General features: G+C 45.1%; 1 protein-coding gene across 2 annotated transcripts in view; it reads right to left on the reverse strand.

Annotated features, from left to right (window-relative positions):
* The window catches only part of AKAIN1 (A-kinase anchor inhibitor 1), a 46,977-nt gene extending 26,738 nt beyond the window's left edge, over positions 1–20,239 (reverse strand). Inside the window, exons 1-2 of one of the 2 annotated variants that reach the window (XR_011563823.1) lie at positions 20,122–20,239; positions 16,987–17,058 (exon numbers count right to left, since the gene is read on the reverse strand). Coding sequence is in view for 1 of the 2 variants with exons in the window: in XM_070778888.1 (XP_070634989.1) it covers positions 5,807–5,822 (16 nt within the window). In the remaining variant the exon portion in view is untranslated. Of the gene's footprint in view, positions 1–5,806; positions 6,130–16,986; positions 17,059–20,121 lie in introns of those variants that run through there. The other variant, XM_070778888.1, reaches the window with a different exon arrangement.
* Between the last annotated feature and the right edge of the window lie 365 nt (positions 20,240–20,604).

The raw sequence follows: 20,604 nt of genomic DNA on the forward strand, positions 1-20,604 counted from the left end.
GCAATTTGATCTCTGGTTCCTCTGCCTTTTCTAAATCCAGCTTGAACATCTAGAAGTTCATGGTTCATATACTGTTGAAGCCTGGCCTGGAGAATTTTGAGTATTACTTTGCTAGTGTGTGAGATGAGTGCAATTGTGCGGTAGTTTGAGCATTCTTTGGGATTGGAATGAAAACTGACTTTTTCGAGTCCTGTGGCCACTGCTGAGTTTTCCACATTTGCTGGCATATTGAGTGCAGCACTTTCACAGTATCATCTTTTAGGATTTCCTTTAGGATTGATCAACTTATTATGGAGTGAATGTTTGTTCTCCCTCCAAAATTATTATGTTGAAGCCCTAAGCTCCTATGTGATGGTATTAGGAGGTGGGGCCTTGAGGAAACAATTAGGTGTAAACTTCATGTAAATGAAGTGTTGACGGGGGTCATCTAATCCCATGATTCAATCTAAATGTAAAATTATAAAACTTTTAGAAATTCTCCCTGACACTGCTGCTGCTGCTAAGTCACTTCAGTCGTGTCCGACTCTGTGTGACCCCATAGATGGCAGCCCATCAGGCTCCCCCGTCCCTGGGATTCTCCAGGCAAGAACACTGGAGTGGGTTGCCATTTCCTACTCCAATGCATGAAAATGAAAAGTGAAAGGAAAGTCACCCAGCCGTGTCTGACTCTTTGTGACCCCATGGACTGCAGCCCACCAGGCTCCTCCGTCCATGGGATTTTCCAGGCAAGAGTACTGGAGTGGGGTGCCATCGCCTTCTCCAGACACTGGGTTAGGCAAAAAGTTCTAAGACATCATCAAAAGTAAAATCTTTAGAAGAGGCAAACTGATAAATTAGATTGCATCAAAATTAAAAACTTTTGCCCTTAAAAATGGTCCAAGTGTTAAAAGAATAAAAAGTCAAGCCACAACTAGATGAAAAATATTTACAAATCACATATTCAACAACAGATTTGTATCTAGAATAAAGAACTCTGAAAATGCAAGTATAAGAACACAAACATCTCCCCACAAAATGGGCAGAAGATTTGAACAGACACTTCACCAAAAGAAGATACAACTTCAACAAGGACCAGCTGTATACCAAAGAGAGCTCAATACTGTATAATAACCTATATGGGAAAACAGTCTGAAAAAGAGTGGGTAGATATATATATATATATATATATATATATATATATATATAAAACTTAATCACTGTGCTGCACACTTGAAACTAACACACTGTAAATCAACTCTATCCCCATATAAAGTAAAAATTAACTTACAAAACAAAGATGCACATATGGCAAATAAAATTCTGAAAAAAATTATCAAAATCATTGGCCATTAGGGAAACGCAGAATAAAATGACAATGAATACCATTACATGCCTGTTAGAAAAACAACTGGAATTCATAAACTGCTGATGATAGTACAGAATGGTACAAATTCTGAAGAACATATACCTACTATAAGATCCAGTAGTTCCAAGCCTAGGTATTAATATTTATAGACTCATGAAAACCTATGTTCACACATAACATGTACAGAAATGTTTATCACAATTTTATTCATAATCACCAAAAATTGAAAATAACCTAAATACTCAGGCAAAGGGATAAATACCTTGTGAATCCATCCTTACAATGGAATACGACTCAATAATAAAAAGGAATGAATTCTTGATGTAGGCAAAAATACGGATGAATCTCATTGACATTATACTGAGTAAAAGAAGCCAATCTCAAGGGTTACACACCATATGATTCCATTTATATGATATTCTGGAAAAAGCCAATCTGTAATAGTGGAAAATACATCAGTGGTCACCAGAGGTTAGGGGTAGGAGAAAAGGGCTAATTACAAAAAGAGAAGCAGGAAAAGATTTTTTGATACAACAGAACTGTTCTGTGGTCATTACACCATTCTGCGCATGAGTTATAACTCATAGAATTGTACATCCAAAAAGAGGTCAATTTAACTGAACATAAATTTTTAAAAATAATAAATTAATAAAAGTTAAAAAAAAAAAAAAAACCCTTTATGCCAACAGAAGAGAATGTAAGTTGGCAGACTGTAAACCTTACAGTTAAGACTGCCTGCTATATAATTTATTTATTCATGGATCTGTCAGGAATTGGTAATAGGTTTATGTAAATAAAGAAAAGCTATAACCCCCTTGCAATATATATTTTCTTAAATACTTTTGACAGCTCTCTCTAGAACTATTTTTGCTAAATGTTTTTCAAACTAAACTTAGAAGTCAAGGGAGTGTGTGCATGCAAAGTCACTTTAGTCGTGTCCGACTCTTTGGGACACTATGGACTATAGCCCACCAGGCTCCTCTGTCCTTGGGATTTCCCAGGCAAGAATACTGAAGTGGGTTGCCATTTCCTTCTTCAGGGGATCTTCCCAACCCAAGGATCAAACCTGCATCTCCTTCTTGCAGATGGGTTCTTTACCACTGAGCCACCGGGAAGACCCATGAATGGTATAAGAAGAAGGAAAAGGGTAGAACTGAATTGTCTACCCTATGTAAAGTGAAAAAAACACCCAAAGATCCTGCCCAACTTAAGCTCTGTCCCTTATAATCTGTAGATTAATTGAAAGAAGAGAATGCAAAAATATGGTAAGAGTGAATCATAACTAGAGTTATATGAACTTCATTCCACTGTATTCTTGGACTTAAATTGGCTTCATGAATCTGTCACTTTTCACCTTGCCTTTAAGGTAAGCAGAGAGGCAGCAGGACAATTCAAAGACAGGCCACTGTGTGCAGGCAAGGCCAGAACTAGACCTCAGGCTTCTTGTCTCCCTTTGCTAAAATCCAGAAGAGCTACAATGGGTTTTGAAGGACACAGTGCCCACTGACCCAATGAACAGCCCATTGTTAGTTTGTTATTGTTTTCATCTTGAATTATCTAACACTTTTTAAAATAAATGTTGGTATAATCATAGCACTTGTTTCTGTTCCCTCCCTTCAGGAGTGTCAGGTTGGCTTGGAGAAAGCGGTGGGGGAGTGTTTCCCTTGACTTAGTACAAAACATCTGGAGCTCCAGATTAAAGAGATTTAGAAGAGCGATAGTCCTAGAAATGGGACGGTGATGCTGAAAATTTAGCAGGGTTAAAAAAAAATAATTCATTGTTCTGATTTTCTTTCAGAATAATGTTACAACGATCAGTAGACGAGCAGGTAATTGACATAATATTTTTAGCACCCTGTCCTTATTGCCCCAAAATGCTTATGACTTTTCAAGAGAAATTCAAAATTGCAGAAATGACCCAAAAAGTGTTTCCCTATGGGTTTCTGTACATATCCTATTCAGGTCAATTTATGCCATCTCTGAGGGTTATAAAGAGATTGCACTAATTCAAAACTTGGGGAGAAATGGAAAAATAAAGCCCTATCTACATTGTGGGCTGCTTAAGCCAAGTCAGTCCACTCCAGAAATTACCCACCACTCATTTCACAACCTTTCACCCACAATCACACCTTAGGAGAATCCCTGTTCAATCCCTATTTTGGGAAGATCCACTGGAGAAGGAAATACCAACCCACTCCACTATTCTTGCCTGGGAAATCCCCTGCATAGAGGAGCCTGGCAGGCTACAGTCCATGGGGTTGCAAAAGAGTCAGACATGACATAGTGACTAAACAACAAAGTTAACATCACCCAACAATCCTAACTCAACAACACCTGTCCATCTCCCACCTTTGAAGTGTAAGAACACTTCCGTTTTGCTATGTCTGACCTTGGACCAAAAGGCAGCTACCTCTGAAAATGGTATAGCATTTTGTCAGGAAGATAGGCCCTGAGGTATGGGGTGGGGGCGGGGAGGAAGAGAATCTGGAGTCAGAAAACTCCAACTGAGGTTGACAAGATTATCTGGAACCACGACTATTCCAGGAGAAGGTAAGCTAGAGATGACACTGCTTACCTCAGAGCGTAATTTGAAGATCAAATGAGATAAAGACCTGAAAATGCTTTATAAAGTGTTAGTCACTCAGTCATGTAGCCAGCCAGGCTCCTCTGTCTACATGATTTTTCCAGGCAAGAATAAAGAAGTGGGTAGCCATTGCCTCCTCCAGGGGATCTTCCCCACCCAGGAATGGAACTGGCATCTCCTGTGTCTCATGCACTGCAAGCAGATTACTTACCTGCTGAGCCATGGGGGAAGCCCCATAGAACATGCGCTCTACTACTGAGCTACACCCCCACTTATAAAGCATTAGGTAGCCTGGTAGGCTGCAGTTCATGGGGTCGCAAAGAGTCAGACACGACTGAGCAACTTCACTTTGACTTTTCACTCTCATGCACTGGAGAAGGAAGTGGCAACCCACTCCAGTGTTCTTGCCTGGAGAATCCCAGCGACGGGGGAGCCTGGTGGGCTGCGGTCTATGGGGTCACACAGAGTTGGACACGACTGAAGTGACTTAGCAGCAGCAGCAGCAGCTTATAAACGCAACAAGGAGCTGCTGTTTCCCAATTTTCCAGACCCTGGGTTGGTTGAATGTTCTTCGCTGAACAGAACCTGACCCGCCTTGAGTTACTTGGGACAGACAGCAGAAGGGCTCTGGGGCTTTTCTCGGAGTCACTGCCTGCAGAACTGACAGACACTCACTCCTGCCTCCTCAGCTGGTTGCGGGGAGGTGGGTGGGGGCGGGGTGAGGCTTCCTTTTCTCCTGTTTTTATTTGAATTTTTTGAAGACCAGGCTCAACTCTTAACCTTAGGAAAAAAAAAAAAAGAAATGCATTTTACCTTTCCTCCCTAGCTAGCTGAGGTCCACAGCCACAGCGAATGCAAACCAACCTTTCAAGTTAAAGAATCACAACAAAGTTAAAGACTTTCAGGCCTCTCTCTTTTCCTTTCTCCTTCCCGCCGACCCGCCCCCACCCCGCCCCCCGCCAAGCGGTCTTCAGTGATACTACTATCAGAGCCTGTCATTTAAGAGAGGGGGTGAGGGGAAAAGACGGAAGGTCGGTCCCGGAGAGAGAGCTTCCTACATTAACAACGGTCAGTTTCCCTGCCACTCCCTAACTCGACTGACCTCAGCCGAAACACTCGCCCAAGTCCTTCCTGCGGCGGGAGGGAGGCCGGGGCGGTGACTCAAATACACCGGCCCGCCGGTCAACCGCAGGCAAACCTGACTCTTGGCCAACTTGTAGCCACAGACAGCAGCAAAAGCACAGAAGTCCTTCACCGCTAGCTCCAAAAACACACTGCAACCGCCGGCGGCGCCGCAGTGGCAGCCTCGGTACCAGGTCCAATTCTTTAAGGAGTACGCGTCCCTCCTCCGCTCTCCGTCCCACTCCCCGGGCGGCACACACTTCTCTCCTTCAGGAAGTCCCTGGTCCCACTCCCCGGGCGGCACACACTTCTCTCCTTCATGAGGTCCCTGGTCCCTCTGCCACTTCTACGGAGGGGGAAGCGGCCCTGAAGAAGGTTCCCACCGAAGTAGCCCGAAGCCCACTACTCCGTGCCCCATCCCTCCGCCCTCCCGCTCAGATAGGGGCGCGTGCTGCTGGCCAAGGTCCCCGTTCTCAAGATGCCGGAGTCCGACGGGACACGGAGGCGCAGGCGGGAAGCAGTGATGGGGCAGGACCGAGCCTGTCCTCTTAGAGGACAGATGGGGCGGGTTTAGGGGAAGAGGGACACTCTCTCTCCCGCGGCCCCCCACCCCCACCCCGCCACCGCCCGCTCACAGACAGTAACTCCAAAACGCCTAGGTGCCCCGTAAGATAAAGGCCTTTTCTCTCTATCGCCTCTCTTCTCTCCCTTGCTCCCCTTCGGACACCTGGTGGAAAAGCAAGGTGCCAGTGTACCTGGAGCGAACACCATGATTTCCTCCAGCCGCCGCGCCCCAAGGTAAGGAGAGACAGACGGGCAGGCGGAAGGTGAGGGGCAGGCCACGGCTTGGGGGCCGGTGCACGGCGCGCTGGGCGCGGGTCGGGCGGTCAGCACCTCGGACAGCTCTGGCCGCGCGGTCCCGGCCCCGCGCGCTCCACCTCCACAATGCACCGCTCTGCCCGGCGCCGCGACGCGAGGAGCGGAGGCTGCTGCTCGGTCCAGCTGTCATGCCCGCGCCAGCGCGGCGCACCCGCTGCCTGGGGAGCAGCACCACTTCCACCGAGAGGGACCGACGGATGAGGAAGAGAGAAAAGGTAAAGGCCCGGCTTCCCGGCAGGGGGCAGCTAATTGCTTCTAATTACCTGCTGTCTCTCGCCCCCCCGTGGATGTTGGACTGGCATTTAGGATGAGTTTGCCCTTTAAAAAAAAAATTTTTTTTAACTCAAAAAGCTTTACTCTAGAGGCTGACTCGAGTTCTCCGAGTTGGGTTGGCTCAACAGAAGGGTGGGACCCCTCTGTTTAGTTAAGGGGTCCTTGGAGTCCATGACTCCTCTCTCAACATAAGGTCAGAAAGGATGCTGGAGGGAAGAACAAGTTGAGGATGGAGCATGTGAGGAGGGCGCCACATCAGGCCCCCTGCTCCCAGGCTGCTCTGAAAGCTCCGAGCTTGGACACCCTCAAGGTCATCGTGTGAGAGATAGCAGGGCTGTCCAGAGCAGAGGAAAGAGGCATAGGTGAGGCAGGTCTCCTCCACCAACACACACACACACAACCCCTGTGAAAGGTGGGGCAAAGAGAGTTCCCTTCAGGTGTGAGAAGAGCCCTGAGACCAATCAAGAAACATCAGTGCTTTCCCTGCCTTTATCCAAATGAACACCCACCCAGGTGTACACCCTGTTCTATTCTGAAGTTACCCAGACGTGGCCACCACCGTGCTCACTTCAAGCTTCTAATACACTGTTATTTTAAAACATTTTCTCCTTCTGCCAAGAACTGCTTGTGTGGTGTGGACAGCCCACACTAGATATTACCCAGCTTGAAACAAATCCATCTGGGTTACAACCCCCGAGCTAGGGTGACATAAGGATCCTCTACACTCAAAGCAAACATCAGTGGCTTTGGGTTTTAGCCTGTTTTTGAAGCTGAGTGGAGTTTTCCAAGAACAAAAGGTGATCCGGGTCATCACTGGTGTTTCACTGGGGTTTCTTTACTTGTACCTCTCCCTGGAAAATGTAGCTTTTCTGAAAACACCAGAATTTCTTACTAATTTGGTTGGTGGCCATAAGCTCTACACTCTTTTGGCAAATAGCAAGCATTCAAATGGCCTTACTGGCACTAGTTTTGTTCAAAGCCATCTGATAGATTGCAAATGCAAATAGTTTTACAGCTCTTGGACTACAGTTTGCATGGAGGCATATGGGCAGTCTGAGCAGAAAACAATCAGTACTGCTCTTAGCACCTGGCTCAACACAGCCTTGAACAGATGGGGCTTGCCTCAGCAGCAACAAGACGCAAGTCATCTGATGGGCAGGATGAAGGGTGTGTATATTCAGGATGTCGTCTTCCCACTTCTTGGGTTACACCAGAAATGGGAAACCAATGATGCGTCACTCTCTCTGCTTTATTACTGACAGAAGTGCAAGACACTATTTGAAATACTCTTTAAACAACTGAAAGACCTCATTTAACATGCTCAAAAGATCTCTCATAAGCTTAAATTTTAATGAGTTTATTCCCTTAGTGCATAAACAATTTACTCTTTATTAAGTTCAAGAAAAAGCAATGGAGTGTAGGAAGATAAAAAAGGCTTGGGAATCAGTCCAACTCAAATAGAATATCTTCACTATTTACTAGCTGTGTGACCTCAGATAAGTGACTTAACTGTATTATCTGCAATAGAAGGATTATGGTATCTTGAATGTTTGTTGTGAAGATTAAATGTGATAATGGATTAATGGATTTATTAAGAGCACTGGTGGTTTAGTCACTAAGTCGTGTCCAACGACCCCAGGACTGTAGCCTGCCAGGCTCCTCTGTCCATGGGATTTTTCAGGCAAGAATACTGGAGTGGGTTGCTATTTCTGTCTCCAGGAAAAAATAATGGAGTGTAGGAAAAGAAAAAGGCTTGGTAATCAGTCCGCCTCAAGTATTAAACACATTCCAGGAAATTTCTGGGAGTGGAGGACACCCTGAAAGTGAAAGTGAAAGTCGCTCAGTTGTGTCTGACTCTTTTCGACCCCATGGACTATACAGTCCATGGAATTCTCCAGGCAAGAATACTGGAGTGGGTAGCCTTTCCCTTCTCCAGGGGATCTTTCCAACCCAGGGATCAAACCGGGGTCTCCTGCATTGCAGGTGGATTCTTTACCAGCTGAGCTATGAGGGGGAACACCCTACAGGAATGAAAACTAAATATGTTAGATATTCTCCTAACCTGTAATTCTCCAACCTGACTGTGCACGTGAATCCCATGGAGATCTTGTCAAAATGCAGATGATGACTCATGAGACTGCAGGTGGGCCTGAGATCTGCATTTCTAACAAGCTCCCTAGTGATGTCCTTGCTGTAGGTGCTGCTGGTCCGTGGGCTACATTTTGAGTAGCAAGATGTTGATGTATTAGCATTTAAAAAGAAATTACTTTTAGCACATCTTTTAAAATATTTAGAAACACACCCTTCATCCTGCCCATCAGCTGACTTGCCTCTTGTTGATGCTGAGGCAGGCCTCATCTGTTCAAGCCCATGTCCCTTTTCAGTCAGTCCCAATCCACCTCTGCATGTCCCCAAGTCCCTGATCTGCTTTCTGTCACTATAGCTTTTCCAGCTTTTTCTAGAATTTCACATCAATGAATTCCTACAGTGCGTGCTCTGTGGTGTCTGGTTTCCGTTGCTCCATACATTGTTGAAATTTACCAACGTTGTACCTCTATCTGCCACAATTTGTGTAGCTCAATAGCATTGATGGACTTCGAGGATGTTTTAGTTTCTGGCTATGATGAATAAAGTTATTGTCAATGTTCTGCATAAGTCTGGGTGTGGATCATGTGCCCAGTCACTCTGTTCTCTGATAATCACCTAGGAGTAAAATGCATGGGTCTTAGGGTAAGTAACAGCTTAATGCTATAAGAAACTATCAAATTGTTTTCCAGGGTGGTTGTAACACTTTACATTCCCACCAGAGTTCTAGTTGCTCCTTGTCTTATATCTCATCAACACCTAGCACTGTCAGTCCTTTTACTTTTCTGCCTTCTACAGGGTATGTAATGATACCTCACTATGGTTTGAATGTACAGCTGAGAATGCACTAGCCAATGGGATCCAAGTGGTAAAAAAATTAAGCCATGGGGAACTCTCTAAGGAGGAGAATAAGAGGTTGTTCTGGATTAGGAGTTGTGAGGTTGAAAGATGAGCTTCACAAGAGCAAAGTAAGAAAGCTGCCAGGACTGGAGATAGGCTTTCTTGGTTTAAGGTGGAGACCTGAAGGACAGCAAGGTCTCGAGAGCACCTCTGTAAGTGACTGCAGAACAATCCCCAGGGAGGAAGTTAAAGAACTCAGAGACTGAAGTGAGCGATGCAGAGGTCACTCTGGAAGGCTAGTGGACAAAGATGAGGAGATAATGGGCCTCACGGCTTGGCTTCCATCAGCGGATGTTGGGCAGGGGCATGGATAGTTAGAACTACTGAGAAGTTGCCAGATACATCTAAGGAGAAGACAGTTACAAGGTCTTTGAATAAGCCAATAATGCATAACTAGCATGGTAACAGGCTTCTCTGGGGTGGCTCACAAGGTAAAGAATTCACCTGCAATACTTCCTTGGCGGCTCAGACAGTAAGGAATGTGCCTGCTATGTAGGAGACCTGCGTTCTATCCCTGGGTAGGGAAGATCCCCTGGAGAAGGAAATGGCAACCCACTCCAGTATTCTTGCCTGGAGAATTCCATGGACAAATGAGCCTGGCAGGCTACAGTCCATGGGGTTGCAAAGAGTGGAACATGACTGAATGACTAACACTTTCACTTTCTTTCGTGGTAATTGATTTTTACACCACTTTAAGTAACAATAGTAGACCTTAGGCTAGATCTTACTGCTTTAGAGAGAGACTGACCTGAGTTCAGAAAATAAACAATCATTTTCCTAGCATCTGAATGTTAAAATAAGTGCTTGAAATGCAGAGCAGGGGCTAAAGTCTTGAAAGCCGAGGCTTTCAGTCAATTGCCAGAGCAGAGGGGAAAGGTTTTGGGTCCCAGCCTCAAGGTTAAGCTTGTAACATAAAGAGAGTCGGAATGAAAAACAGGAAAAAAGCATAGCCAGTTTTGCATTTGTTTTATTTTGTTTGAAAACTCATTCAAACCCGAAAGGAAATATTTTGCATTTATTTTGCTTGAAATCTCCTTTGGGGCTTGGAGGCAAGGTTTTTGTTTTTGTATTTGTTTTTTTTTAACAAGGTTAGATAAGAAACTATAGATTTAGAAAGATCTCCAAACAAAGGGACTGTATCTCATCCTGCCCCCAGCCCCGGTCAATCCATGGAGAGGCAGGGCCCGTCAGCTACAAATTGGCCCTTGCCACGTGTGCTTGCCATCCACCTCTACAAGGATTACATCATGTGCTGCCACAGTTGCTGACCTTCAACACTCATGGAAGGAGTTGAGGGTAGAGAACAGAAATGAGGAATCTGTGCTCAGGGGAAAAACTGGCATGACAGGTCTTCAGATGTTCTCAGGAGCTGGTTTTATGAGCCCATTCTTGTATCTCCTCATATCTAGAAAAGCACTAAAATCCTTCATGGTGACGACTGTTCCTCGTAACTAGCAAAGGCTTCATGAGACGTCACGAGAAACTTTTTGGAAAAATACTTGCTTGATTGCACATATTCCCCTCTACCAAAATTACATCTATACTGACCTTCCCCCCCTGCCCCTCTGGAGCAATTTCTCAGAGCTATCTGAGGTTGTTGTCCAGGATGCAGTCTTCATATTACCCCAAATAAAACTTAACTCTCATGTTGTGCATTTTTTTTCAGCCAGCAGGCCTCAAGGGGAAATGACTTGAGAACCCAGATGAACTTGGAAAAATCCCAAGAACTTCATCTGACTTCCAAGGGTTCATAGCTCAGAAAGTTCTCCAGCCTCTTGAAAATTTCCAGGCTGAGGCTAGAGGGATAATGTACAGATGGCAAAGTGAACAGTCAGGCACTTGAGCTTCAGGGTCACCTTCTAGGCCCCTTCCAGCCCTAGAGAACACCCACACACACAGAAGGGCTTGGACACATAGGGACAGGTCTCAGGCTCCATCTCAAGATGGGTCCTCAGGTCAGAATAAGGAAGGCTCCAGAGGGGCCAGACGCCATGCAGAGACATGGGCATCTAAGACGATGGACCAGGCATCAAGTCTCAAAAGTAAAGGACAGACAAAGTCATGCCTAGGCAGAGTGCTTGCTCAGTCGCTCAGTCATGTCAGATTTGCAGCCCTTTGGACTCTAGCCCACCAGGCTCCTCTGTCCATGGGAGAATACTGGAGTGGGTTGCCACTTCCTTCTCCAGGGGATCTTCCCAAACCAGGGATCAAACCTGCATCTCCTGTGTCTCCTGCATTGAAGGAGGGTTCTTCACCTACTGAGCCATCAGGGAAGCAACACCAAAGGCAGAGCAGGTACCTGCAAACTGGACACCCTCCCCACCCCGTCCCCTTGAGTTTAGACACAGCCTCAGAAGAAACGTGCACAGTGGAGATCCTGTATTAGCTATTTAAAATCCAGAACTTTACCCAGAAATTTCTGAGTAATCAATCATTTTGACTGGGCCTGCCTAGAAGTAACTAGATTAAGTTTTCTACTATCAGACAAAATGATAAAAAGATTGGCTCTCAGTTATTAAAAAAAAAAAACCAAAAACCTTTGTTCCCCATCTGAGGTCTGTGACTCTCTACCACCCGCACTAAGTGCTTTTTTTCAGTGCTTGTTTAGGACTTGCACACAGCAGTTCTGGCCAACTGAGATGCTCATCCTTCCATCCCAATCCAAGTTTAGGTATCACTCCTGGAGAGGTTTATCCTGTCTAACTAATCTTGGTATGTGTAACCACCAACTACTACACACACACACACACACACACACACAAATATACACACCGTTTATTTTCTAATAGGATCCTAGATTCATTTTTGTTATCGCCCCTTCCCCAACTTGGTATTTCATAGTTATTTGATGTGGTTAAGACTCCATGCTTCTACTGCAGGGGGCATGAGTTCAATCCCTGGTCAGGGAAATTCCACATGCCATGCAGTGTGGTCAAAAAGAAAAAGAAAAACAAACAAACAAACATGGAAAAGTAAAGTTTAATGGACAAATACCCACAGACATCCGAGCCTCTGTCCACGGAAAAGCATTCGTTTGACCCTGGTCTGATATCTGAGATTTTAAATGAACAGCCACTTCAACACAGAGGGAAGATATACACACTGCCAGTATCTTCACATATATTTACATCTGAACAAAATAACATCGTAGCTCACTTAATCTGTATGTACCCCACACATATGCATATACATACATAATGTGTGTATTATATGACCAAAACTGCCCTGCCATGCAGACACTTGGAGTTCATACTTACACTTTTCATAAACCTTGGAAAGGATGGTGTCCATTCCCATAAATCCTGCTCTTTCTCTGTCTCTGTCTCCCACCTTCCTTGTCTCCCTCTCTGTGTGTGCATGCCTGCACACTCGGTCACGTCCGACTCTTTGTGACCCCATGGACTGTAGTCTGCCAGGCTCCTCTGTCCATCAGATTTCCTAGCCAAGAATACTGAAGTGGGTTGCTATTTCCTCCTCCAGAGGATCTTCCTGACCCAGGGATCAAACCTGCATCTCCTGTGTCTCCTGCTTGAAGGAGGGTTCTTTACCACTGAGCCACCAGGGAAGCCCCTCGCTCCCGCTCTGCTGCACCCTTATTTCTCCCTACAAGAAGTAACTTTTTTGAGTGGTAAGTCGAGGAGAGAACCTGATACTTGCTGACTGACCCTGCTTCCTCCCTTGGCCTCCAGGGAGCCGGGAGCCTGCAGAAAGTCTGTGTCTTCCTCTGTTCCCCATGTGATCACACCCTGAGGGACGATGCAGGAAGACCTGCAATGTTCCGCACTCCTGTGACTCTGGTGGGTGCAATGACCTCATCTGGGAATTCAGTATCACAGAGCCCATTGGCCTGCTCCTCTAATCCACATTTTCCAGCATCAGACTGACCAGTAATAACACAATGTTTCAATCTATCCCGGCCCGACTCCTTGGCCTCATCTGCTAATGGGTTCGAAACTCCCCTCAGCAAGAAGTTCATCAGAACCCCTCCAAAGCCAGTGTCTCAGAGCACAAATCTGGGCTCAGGTGATCTGTAAGAACCCTTCCAACTCCACAATGAAGCCTAGGACTTACACGCCTGCCTGTCAGCTGGAGGCAGCTGAGATGGAGACAGAACATCATAGACTCGTAGATTCTAGAAGCGGAAGGAAAATAGGATCATCTGTTCACAGCTTTTCTGTGAGAAAACCAAAGCTCAGAGAGAGAGGCTCACATGGTTCCAACAGAACCAGGACTGTGACCCAGGCCCCCTGACTCCCACCCAGTCCAGTGAGACCTGCATCTCAGGAAAACCTGAGTATCAATCCCACTCTTTCCTGCAGAAGAAACAAAACAAAACAGAGTGAGTGTCTTCCAGAATGTTTTTCTCCTAACAATCCCTACTTTCCCCACATGTTTATGCTGACTCATGGCATAGCAAAAAAACAAGTGGAAGATAACGTCCCTCTTAAGTACTTCTCTCTCTGTGGTTTTGGTCCATCAAAGAAAAACCTGTGATTTCCTGTGATCACCTGGGTAACTGAAGACATGCCAGCCGATGATTCATGATCATCAACCTCGAAAGCACCTGTGACGTCGTTTCCTTGGTTGGTGATTTTTTCACTCTTCTACCTGCTCTAAACCACAGACAGACACCTCCTGCACACACAGCTGGTCCTTCCTCCTTGTCAGGGGCACTTAAGACCTCAGGCCACAGCGTCCTCTCCTCCCTTGTCTACCTGGACAAACCCAGCTGTACAGGAGCCCAGATCCTCCTCCTTCCTTCCAGTTACAGCCGGTCCATACCCTTTGACCCACCTCTGGCCACTCATTCCACCTGCCCAGGTGAAATGCTACCATCCGTCTTCTCTGCCGTCTCCTGTGTGCTCTGCTGGTCCCTCTCACCTGGATCATGCCCAGCAACATTTCAGCTCAAATCTCTTCCAACAAAAACAGAAAGCGTTCTCTCTCAAGGCCACTCCTACCTCCACTGTGACCACATTCAGGGCCAGACCAGATTGCTCAGTGGACTGAGTACTCAGGTACCCTCTCCCACGTGTAAAGTCAACATTAAAACAACGAATAGAAGGCCCAACAGAACTGTGAGCTGTTGGCAATGACTTCTTTAGTTCATTGTTTCAAATTGTCAAGTACTAAATTCTTGCATATTTGTTTTGCTTTGAGCTTTGCCTTCAGCACACACTCAATCTGCTAAATGGGTGATCCAGAATTTTTGCCCGTTCTCTTATATTCACAACCAAACTAATTAGATTTTCTATACCTTGCTGTCTTCATTTCCTTATCTCTCCTCTCTCCATTGCATCAATCTGGCTTCTGCCCTAATCACTCCACCGCGAGGCCTATTGCCGAGGTCTTCCCTGATTTCCGAGCTTCTCACGGGTATCTCTCAGTCCTCATTTTAACTCCAGCTCTCAGAAGACTTTGACTTGATCAATCTCTCCCTTTCCTTTTGGAACCACTCTTTTTTTCTTGGCTTTGTGATTCTGTGATTTTCCTTCCTTCTCTGACTCCTCCCTCATCTCTGAGCCTTTAAAAGTTAGGGAATCTAAGTTCCTAAGGAACCTAAGCTCCTCCTGGATCCTCTTCTGTTTTTACTTTACACGCTTTCTCTAGGGAACCCCATCCAGTTCTATGGTTTTATTTATCACAAATTTTTAGAACTCTACAATTGATCATTCAAAACAGAGAATTTTTAAGAGTAAAGGAGGGGTACTACTAGCAATTAAGCCCAGACTGTTCAGGGCCAACTTGGATACATGGTCACCCTATCTCTAGGCCAGTGAGTCCCAAATGCATTGCCCCAATGAAGACCTCTCCTCTAAGCTCCAGACTTATAGAGCGACTTGCCTACTCACTATATGCACTTGGATTCATTAATTCTCACTTTTAACAAACACTGAGATTTTTATAGGTCGAGCACAGTCCCTGATGCTATGACAGGGAACCAAGAAGACAAGGCTTCTCTCCTCATTACACTTACATTCTCATTGGAGAGGGAGGAACAAAAGCACAAACATATAGAAACAGGTATTTTTCACCAGGATGAATGTTGCTATGGAGAAAAATTAACTGGGAGAAGGGAATAGGGAGCGAGTATTGGGAAGAAGTTGGGAATTTTAAATAGTAGTGATCAGGTAAGCCCTTACTGAGCACAGAGCCAGATGACCTAACCCAGTCTCCCCTGCAGTCAGGGGTGACAAGGTGACTGATTTGGGGTCAAAGGAATGAGTGCCAAGGATGAGCATCACTTCCGGTCTGTCCTCTGTTCTCTCCCCCATCAGCTAGACGTCAGCGCACATGGGGATGGAAGAAGAGCTGCTCTGAGCCTGGGTCCCTGGAAAGAAGGCTCACAACTTCTTTGCACTGACTGGACTTTACATTCAGATCAGATCAGATCAGTCGCTCAGTCGTGTCCGACTCTTCGCGACCCCATGAATCGCAGCACGCCAGGCCTCACTGTCCATCACCAACTCCCAGAGTTCACTGAGACTCACGTCCATTGAGTCAGTGATGCCATCCAGCCATCTCATCCTCTGTCGTCCCCTTCTCCTCCTGCCCCCAATCCCTCCCAGCATCAGAGTCTTTTCCAATGAGTCAACTCTTCGCCTGAGGTGGCCAAAGTATTGGAGTTTCAGCTTTAGCATCATTCCTTCCAAAGAAATCCCAGGGCTGATCTCCTTCAGAATGGACTGGTTGGATCTCCTTGCAGTCCAAGGGACTCTCAACAGTCTTCTCCAATATCACAGTTCAAAAGCATCAATTCTTCGGCACTCAGCCTTCTTCACAGTCCAACTCTCACATCCATACATGACCACAGGAAAAACCATAGCCTTGACTAGACGAACCTTTGTTGGCAAAGTAATGTCTCTGCTTTTAAATATGCTATCTAGGTTGGTCATAACTTTCCTTCCAAGGAGTAAGCATCTTTTAATTTCATGGCTGCAGTCACCATCTGCAGTGATAAACATCTATTTGGTTAAGCCACTAAAATTTTTGGAATTTACCCAGCAGCTAGGTCAACTAACACAACAGTGATGCCATTAGCCCAGTTAGAGATTCGGCAACAGAAGCTGATGCAGAGATAAGGATTTCAACTTAGATTTAGTTTGATCCTTTTGACACACGAAGCAGTTAAGAATAGTGGTCCAGAGGTGAGAAGAGAGCTGGAGGCAAAGATCTGGAAGTTTTGGAATACAAAGAAGTGGAGTCTTGTCCTAATTTTAATAACAAAGGGAGAAGGTGCACAGGAGGAAAAGATAAAGACCCAGGACGGAGGGTGCCAGCATTTCAACAAATGCATTAAAAAGAGGAGACAGAAGGTAAGAGAAGATTTTCTCAAAAATTTTCATGATTGGTATTTTTAACAATAAACCCACATGGTTGGTCTTAGAATTCTGTCCTTTAAAGGACCAGTTAACCTTGTTAAACTGAGAGTCACAGAAGCCATATTATTGCCTCCACTATTAAAATCTAGAGTTTAATGAATTCTTTAATGCCTTGTTTCCCACACTGAAAGCTCCAAAAATGCAATGAAACCATCCTTCCCACCCAAATGCCAAAATTCATTTAAACACTGTATCCAGCTTTGCAACCAACAAATGGCCTCTGATAAATCCTCTGACATTTACAATCTCTTTGGTAAAGACACTGTCTTACCTGTATCATCAACATCCTAATTTTTTATTGCTTCCAAAATGCTTGCACGTGCATTACTCATCTGATTCCCCTACAAATCTGTAAAGGTTGGTGCCTATAGCTGGGGCTCCAGACGCACTGACAAATGATCAAGACAGACTGTTACCTTAGTACAGCGCCCACATCAAAGCAAAGCACATTCATTCCAGGAGGCAGGAAGACTGTCTCCTGTGGATATCTGCAAGAAAAATATAACCATTTAAAATGCTATTTCAATTCCATATGTGATCCATTCATCAAGCCCGTATAGTTTATGAGTCTCACAAGTCTTTTTAATGTGATATCAGGGGACAGCTCACTTCCTGACTCACATTTTGAGTCACTGTAAACGATGGCCCAAAGAGAGTGAACAAGTGATAAAGGTACATGCTGGAAATAAAAACAACCATTCATTTGCTGGTCACACTGTCCTTTGTTATAACTGCTTTTAGCAGTTTGAAATATATTCTGAGTAACCCCACCCAGACAGGGACATGGTTCTGCATTTATTTGCCTAATGGAAGTAACTGTTTTGAAATATTCCTGATGTCACTTCTTTTCTAAAAGATTTGTGAGTCAAATAAAAAATAACTTTGAGATGAGTTCTCCTACAAATCCCCACGTTTGCCTAGGCCACTTCTTTGAATGTCTTCAAGGTTTATTCTAAAATGACTAAATGTACATGTAGCTGATTTTATGTTTCAACCTGGCAAGATGATGGTAACTAATTGTTTAGTCAAAGATTGGTCTTCATGTTGCTGTGAAGGTGGGTTTTTTTTTTTTTTTTTTTATGTGATTGACATTTCAAATTATTGACCTTAAAGTGGAGAGTGGAGAGTGAAAAAGTTGGCTTAAAGCTCAACATTCAGAAAACGAAGATCATAGCATCCGGTCCTATCACTTCATGGGAAAAAGATGGGGAAACAGTGGAAACAGTGTCAGACTTTATTTTTTGGGGCTCCAAAATCACTGCAGATGGTGACTGCAGCCATGAAATTAAAAGATGCTTCTCCTTGAAAGGAAAGTTATGACCAACCTAGATAGCATATTGAAAAGCAGAGACATTACTTTGCTAACAAAGGTCCATCTAGTCAAGGCTATGTTTTTTCCAGTGGTCATGTATGGATGTGAGAGTTGGACTGTGAAGAAGGCTGAGCGCCGAAGAATTGATGCTTTTGAACTGTGATGTTGGAGAAGACTGTTGAGAGTCCCTTGGACTGCAAGGAGATCCAACCAGTCCATTCTGAAAGAGATCAGCCCTGGGATTTCTTTGGAAGGAATGATGCTAAAGCTGAAACTCCAGTACTTTGGCCACCTCATGCGAAGAGTTGACTCATTGGAAAAGACTCGGATGCTGGAAGGGATTGGGGGCAGGAGGAGAAGGGGACGACAGAGGATGAGATGGCTGGATGGCATCACTGACTCGATGGATGTGAGTCTGAGTGAACTCTGGGAGTTGGTGATGGACAGGGAGGCCTGGCGTGCTGCAATTCATGGGGTTGCAAAGAGTCGGACACGACTGAGCGACTGAACTGAACTGAAAGTGAGCAGTTACTCTCCGTGACTTGGGTGGGCCTCACTCAATCAGTTGAAGGCATTAAGAGCAAACACTAAAGTTTTCCCAGAGAATTCTGCCTGAGCTTTCAACTTCACATCTCACCAGGTGGTGCTAGTGGTAAAGAATCCTTCTGTCAATGCAGGGGACTTAAGTGATGTGGGTTTGATCCCTGGGTTGGGAAGATCCCCTGGAGTAGACAATGGAAACTCACTCCAGTATTCTTGCCTAGAAAACTCTATGGAAAGAGGAGTCTGGTGAGCTACAGTTCATGGGGCTGCAAAAAATTGGACACCACACACACACACAGAACCCTGTACAAAAGTAGGTGTGTACCATCATTCAATATATTTTCAAGCCTTTTAATACATCTTGAGACTGCACAGAACCACACACACACACACACACACACACAATGGGCCTGGTTCTTGTTTGTAAAAAGCAGTTTTATTTCTGTAGGAAATACACTTGAAAGATATTTTCCTATAGAATATATCCACGAATGTACCCTTGATTAAAGAAGAATTAGAAATGACTAAAAGAAGAATATATTAGGGTTCTTCAGAAAAACAAAACCACCTATTGACCTCTTTTAACCTCAACTGTCTCCCTAAATGCCTTGTTTTCAAATAGTCACACTGAGAATCAGAACTTCAATATATGAATTTTGAAGTCATGTATGGATGTGAGAGTTGGACTGTGAAAAAAGCTGAGCGCCGAAAAATTGATGCTTTTGAACTGTGGTGTTGGAGAAGACTCTTGAGAGTCCCTTGGACTGCAAGGAGATCCAACCAGACCACTCTGAAGGAGATCAGCCCTGGGATTTCTTTGGAAGGACTGATGCTAAAGCTGAAACTCCAGTACTGTGGCCACCTCATGTGAAGAGTTGACTCATTGGAAAAGACTCTGATGCTGGGAGGGATAGGGGGCAGGAGGAGAAGGGGACGACAGAAGATGAGATGGCTGGATGGCATCACTGACTCAATGGACCTAAGTCTGAGTGAACTCAGGGAGTTGGTGATGGACAGGGAGGCCTGGCATGCTGTGATTCATGGGGATGCAAAGAGTCGGACATGACGGAGCGACTGTTCAACTGAACTGAACTGAATTAGGTCCATAACACACTTTAAGAAACTTGATAAAGAAGAGCAAATTAAACCCAAAACTAGTAGGAGAAAGTAAATAATAAAGATTAAAACAGAAACAAGTGAAATAGATAACAGAAAAACAATAGATTCCATGAAATCAAATGTCTTGTTCTTAGGGGAAAAAATTTCAACAAAATTGACAAACTTTCGCTAGACTGAAGGAAAAAAAGATGTAAATAACTAAAATCAGAAATGAACAGGACACTGCAACCAACTTTACATAAAAAGAATGTCATGACTAATTGTTCACCAATAAATTAAACAAAATTGAAAAATGTCCTAGAAACACACAAATTACCAAAACTGACTCAAGAAGGAACAGAAAACTGGCTGAACTGAACCACATGGAACGTGTTCCTTTCATTCATACAGAGGCGGCATTAATCTCGACACGGTCCCTTCCAATCTACAGACCCTGCGCCACCAGAAGTTCAAGCTCATCTTCAAACACTTGACATTCGGGAAGCTTCCGCCAACGACCCACTCGACTTTATAGCCAGAGTAAGTGTGTCAACTCTGAGTTACTTGTGTCCTCAGGAAAACAAAAACACAAACCTACCAAAGAACCAGCAAGGGCTTCATAGAGCCGGGAGGCTAGGATGCGATAGGCTAAGGCGTCAGGCACCTGGGAGGTTGGAAGCCTCCTGGCAGGTTGGAAGCCCCAAAGGACGGCCTATTTTGCAAGCACGGGAGGCGGGCGGGGGTGGGCGGGATTATTAGAACTGCCTCCTCCTGGCTGTGAGGTTTCGGGCGTAACATGTTAACATCCAGCAATGTGGAACCTCAAAAAACCTCAAAAGACTGCGTGGTATATCGGCAGGGGCCGGGGAACCTGCAGCCTCCCAGGGATGCGAGGCTTCCCCTTTAAGCACCTGCGCGCGGGCCCGCGGAGGGAGCCCTCCGGAAGTCGCTGCGCGCTGCCACGGAGTCAGATTCCTCCGCCGAGGGCGGGGTCCGGTCCCGCGTCTCGGCCTCCAGTCTACCCTAGGTTTCCTCCGTTCCCCGCCGCCCGCCGGCGTCAGGACTCTCAGCTCGCCGCTTC

Source organism: Bos indicus, chromosome 24 (genome assembly GCF_029378745.1).
Source record: "Bos indicus isolate NIAB-ARS_2022 breed Sahiwal x Tharparkar chromosome 24, NIAB-ARS_B.indTharparkar_mat_pri_1.0, whole genome shotgun sequence".
Lineage (NCBI taxonomy): Eukaryota > Metazoa > Chordata > Mammalia > Artiodactyla > Bovidae > Bos > Bos indicus.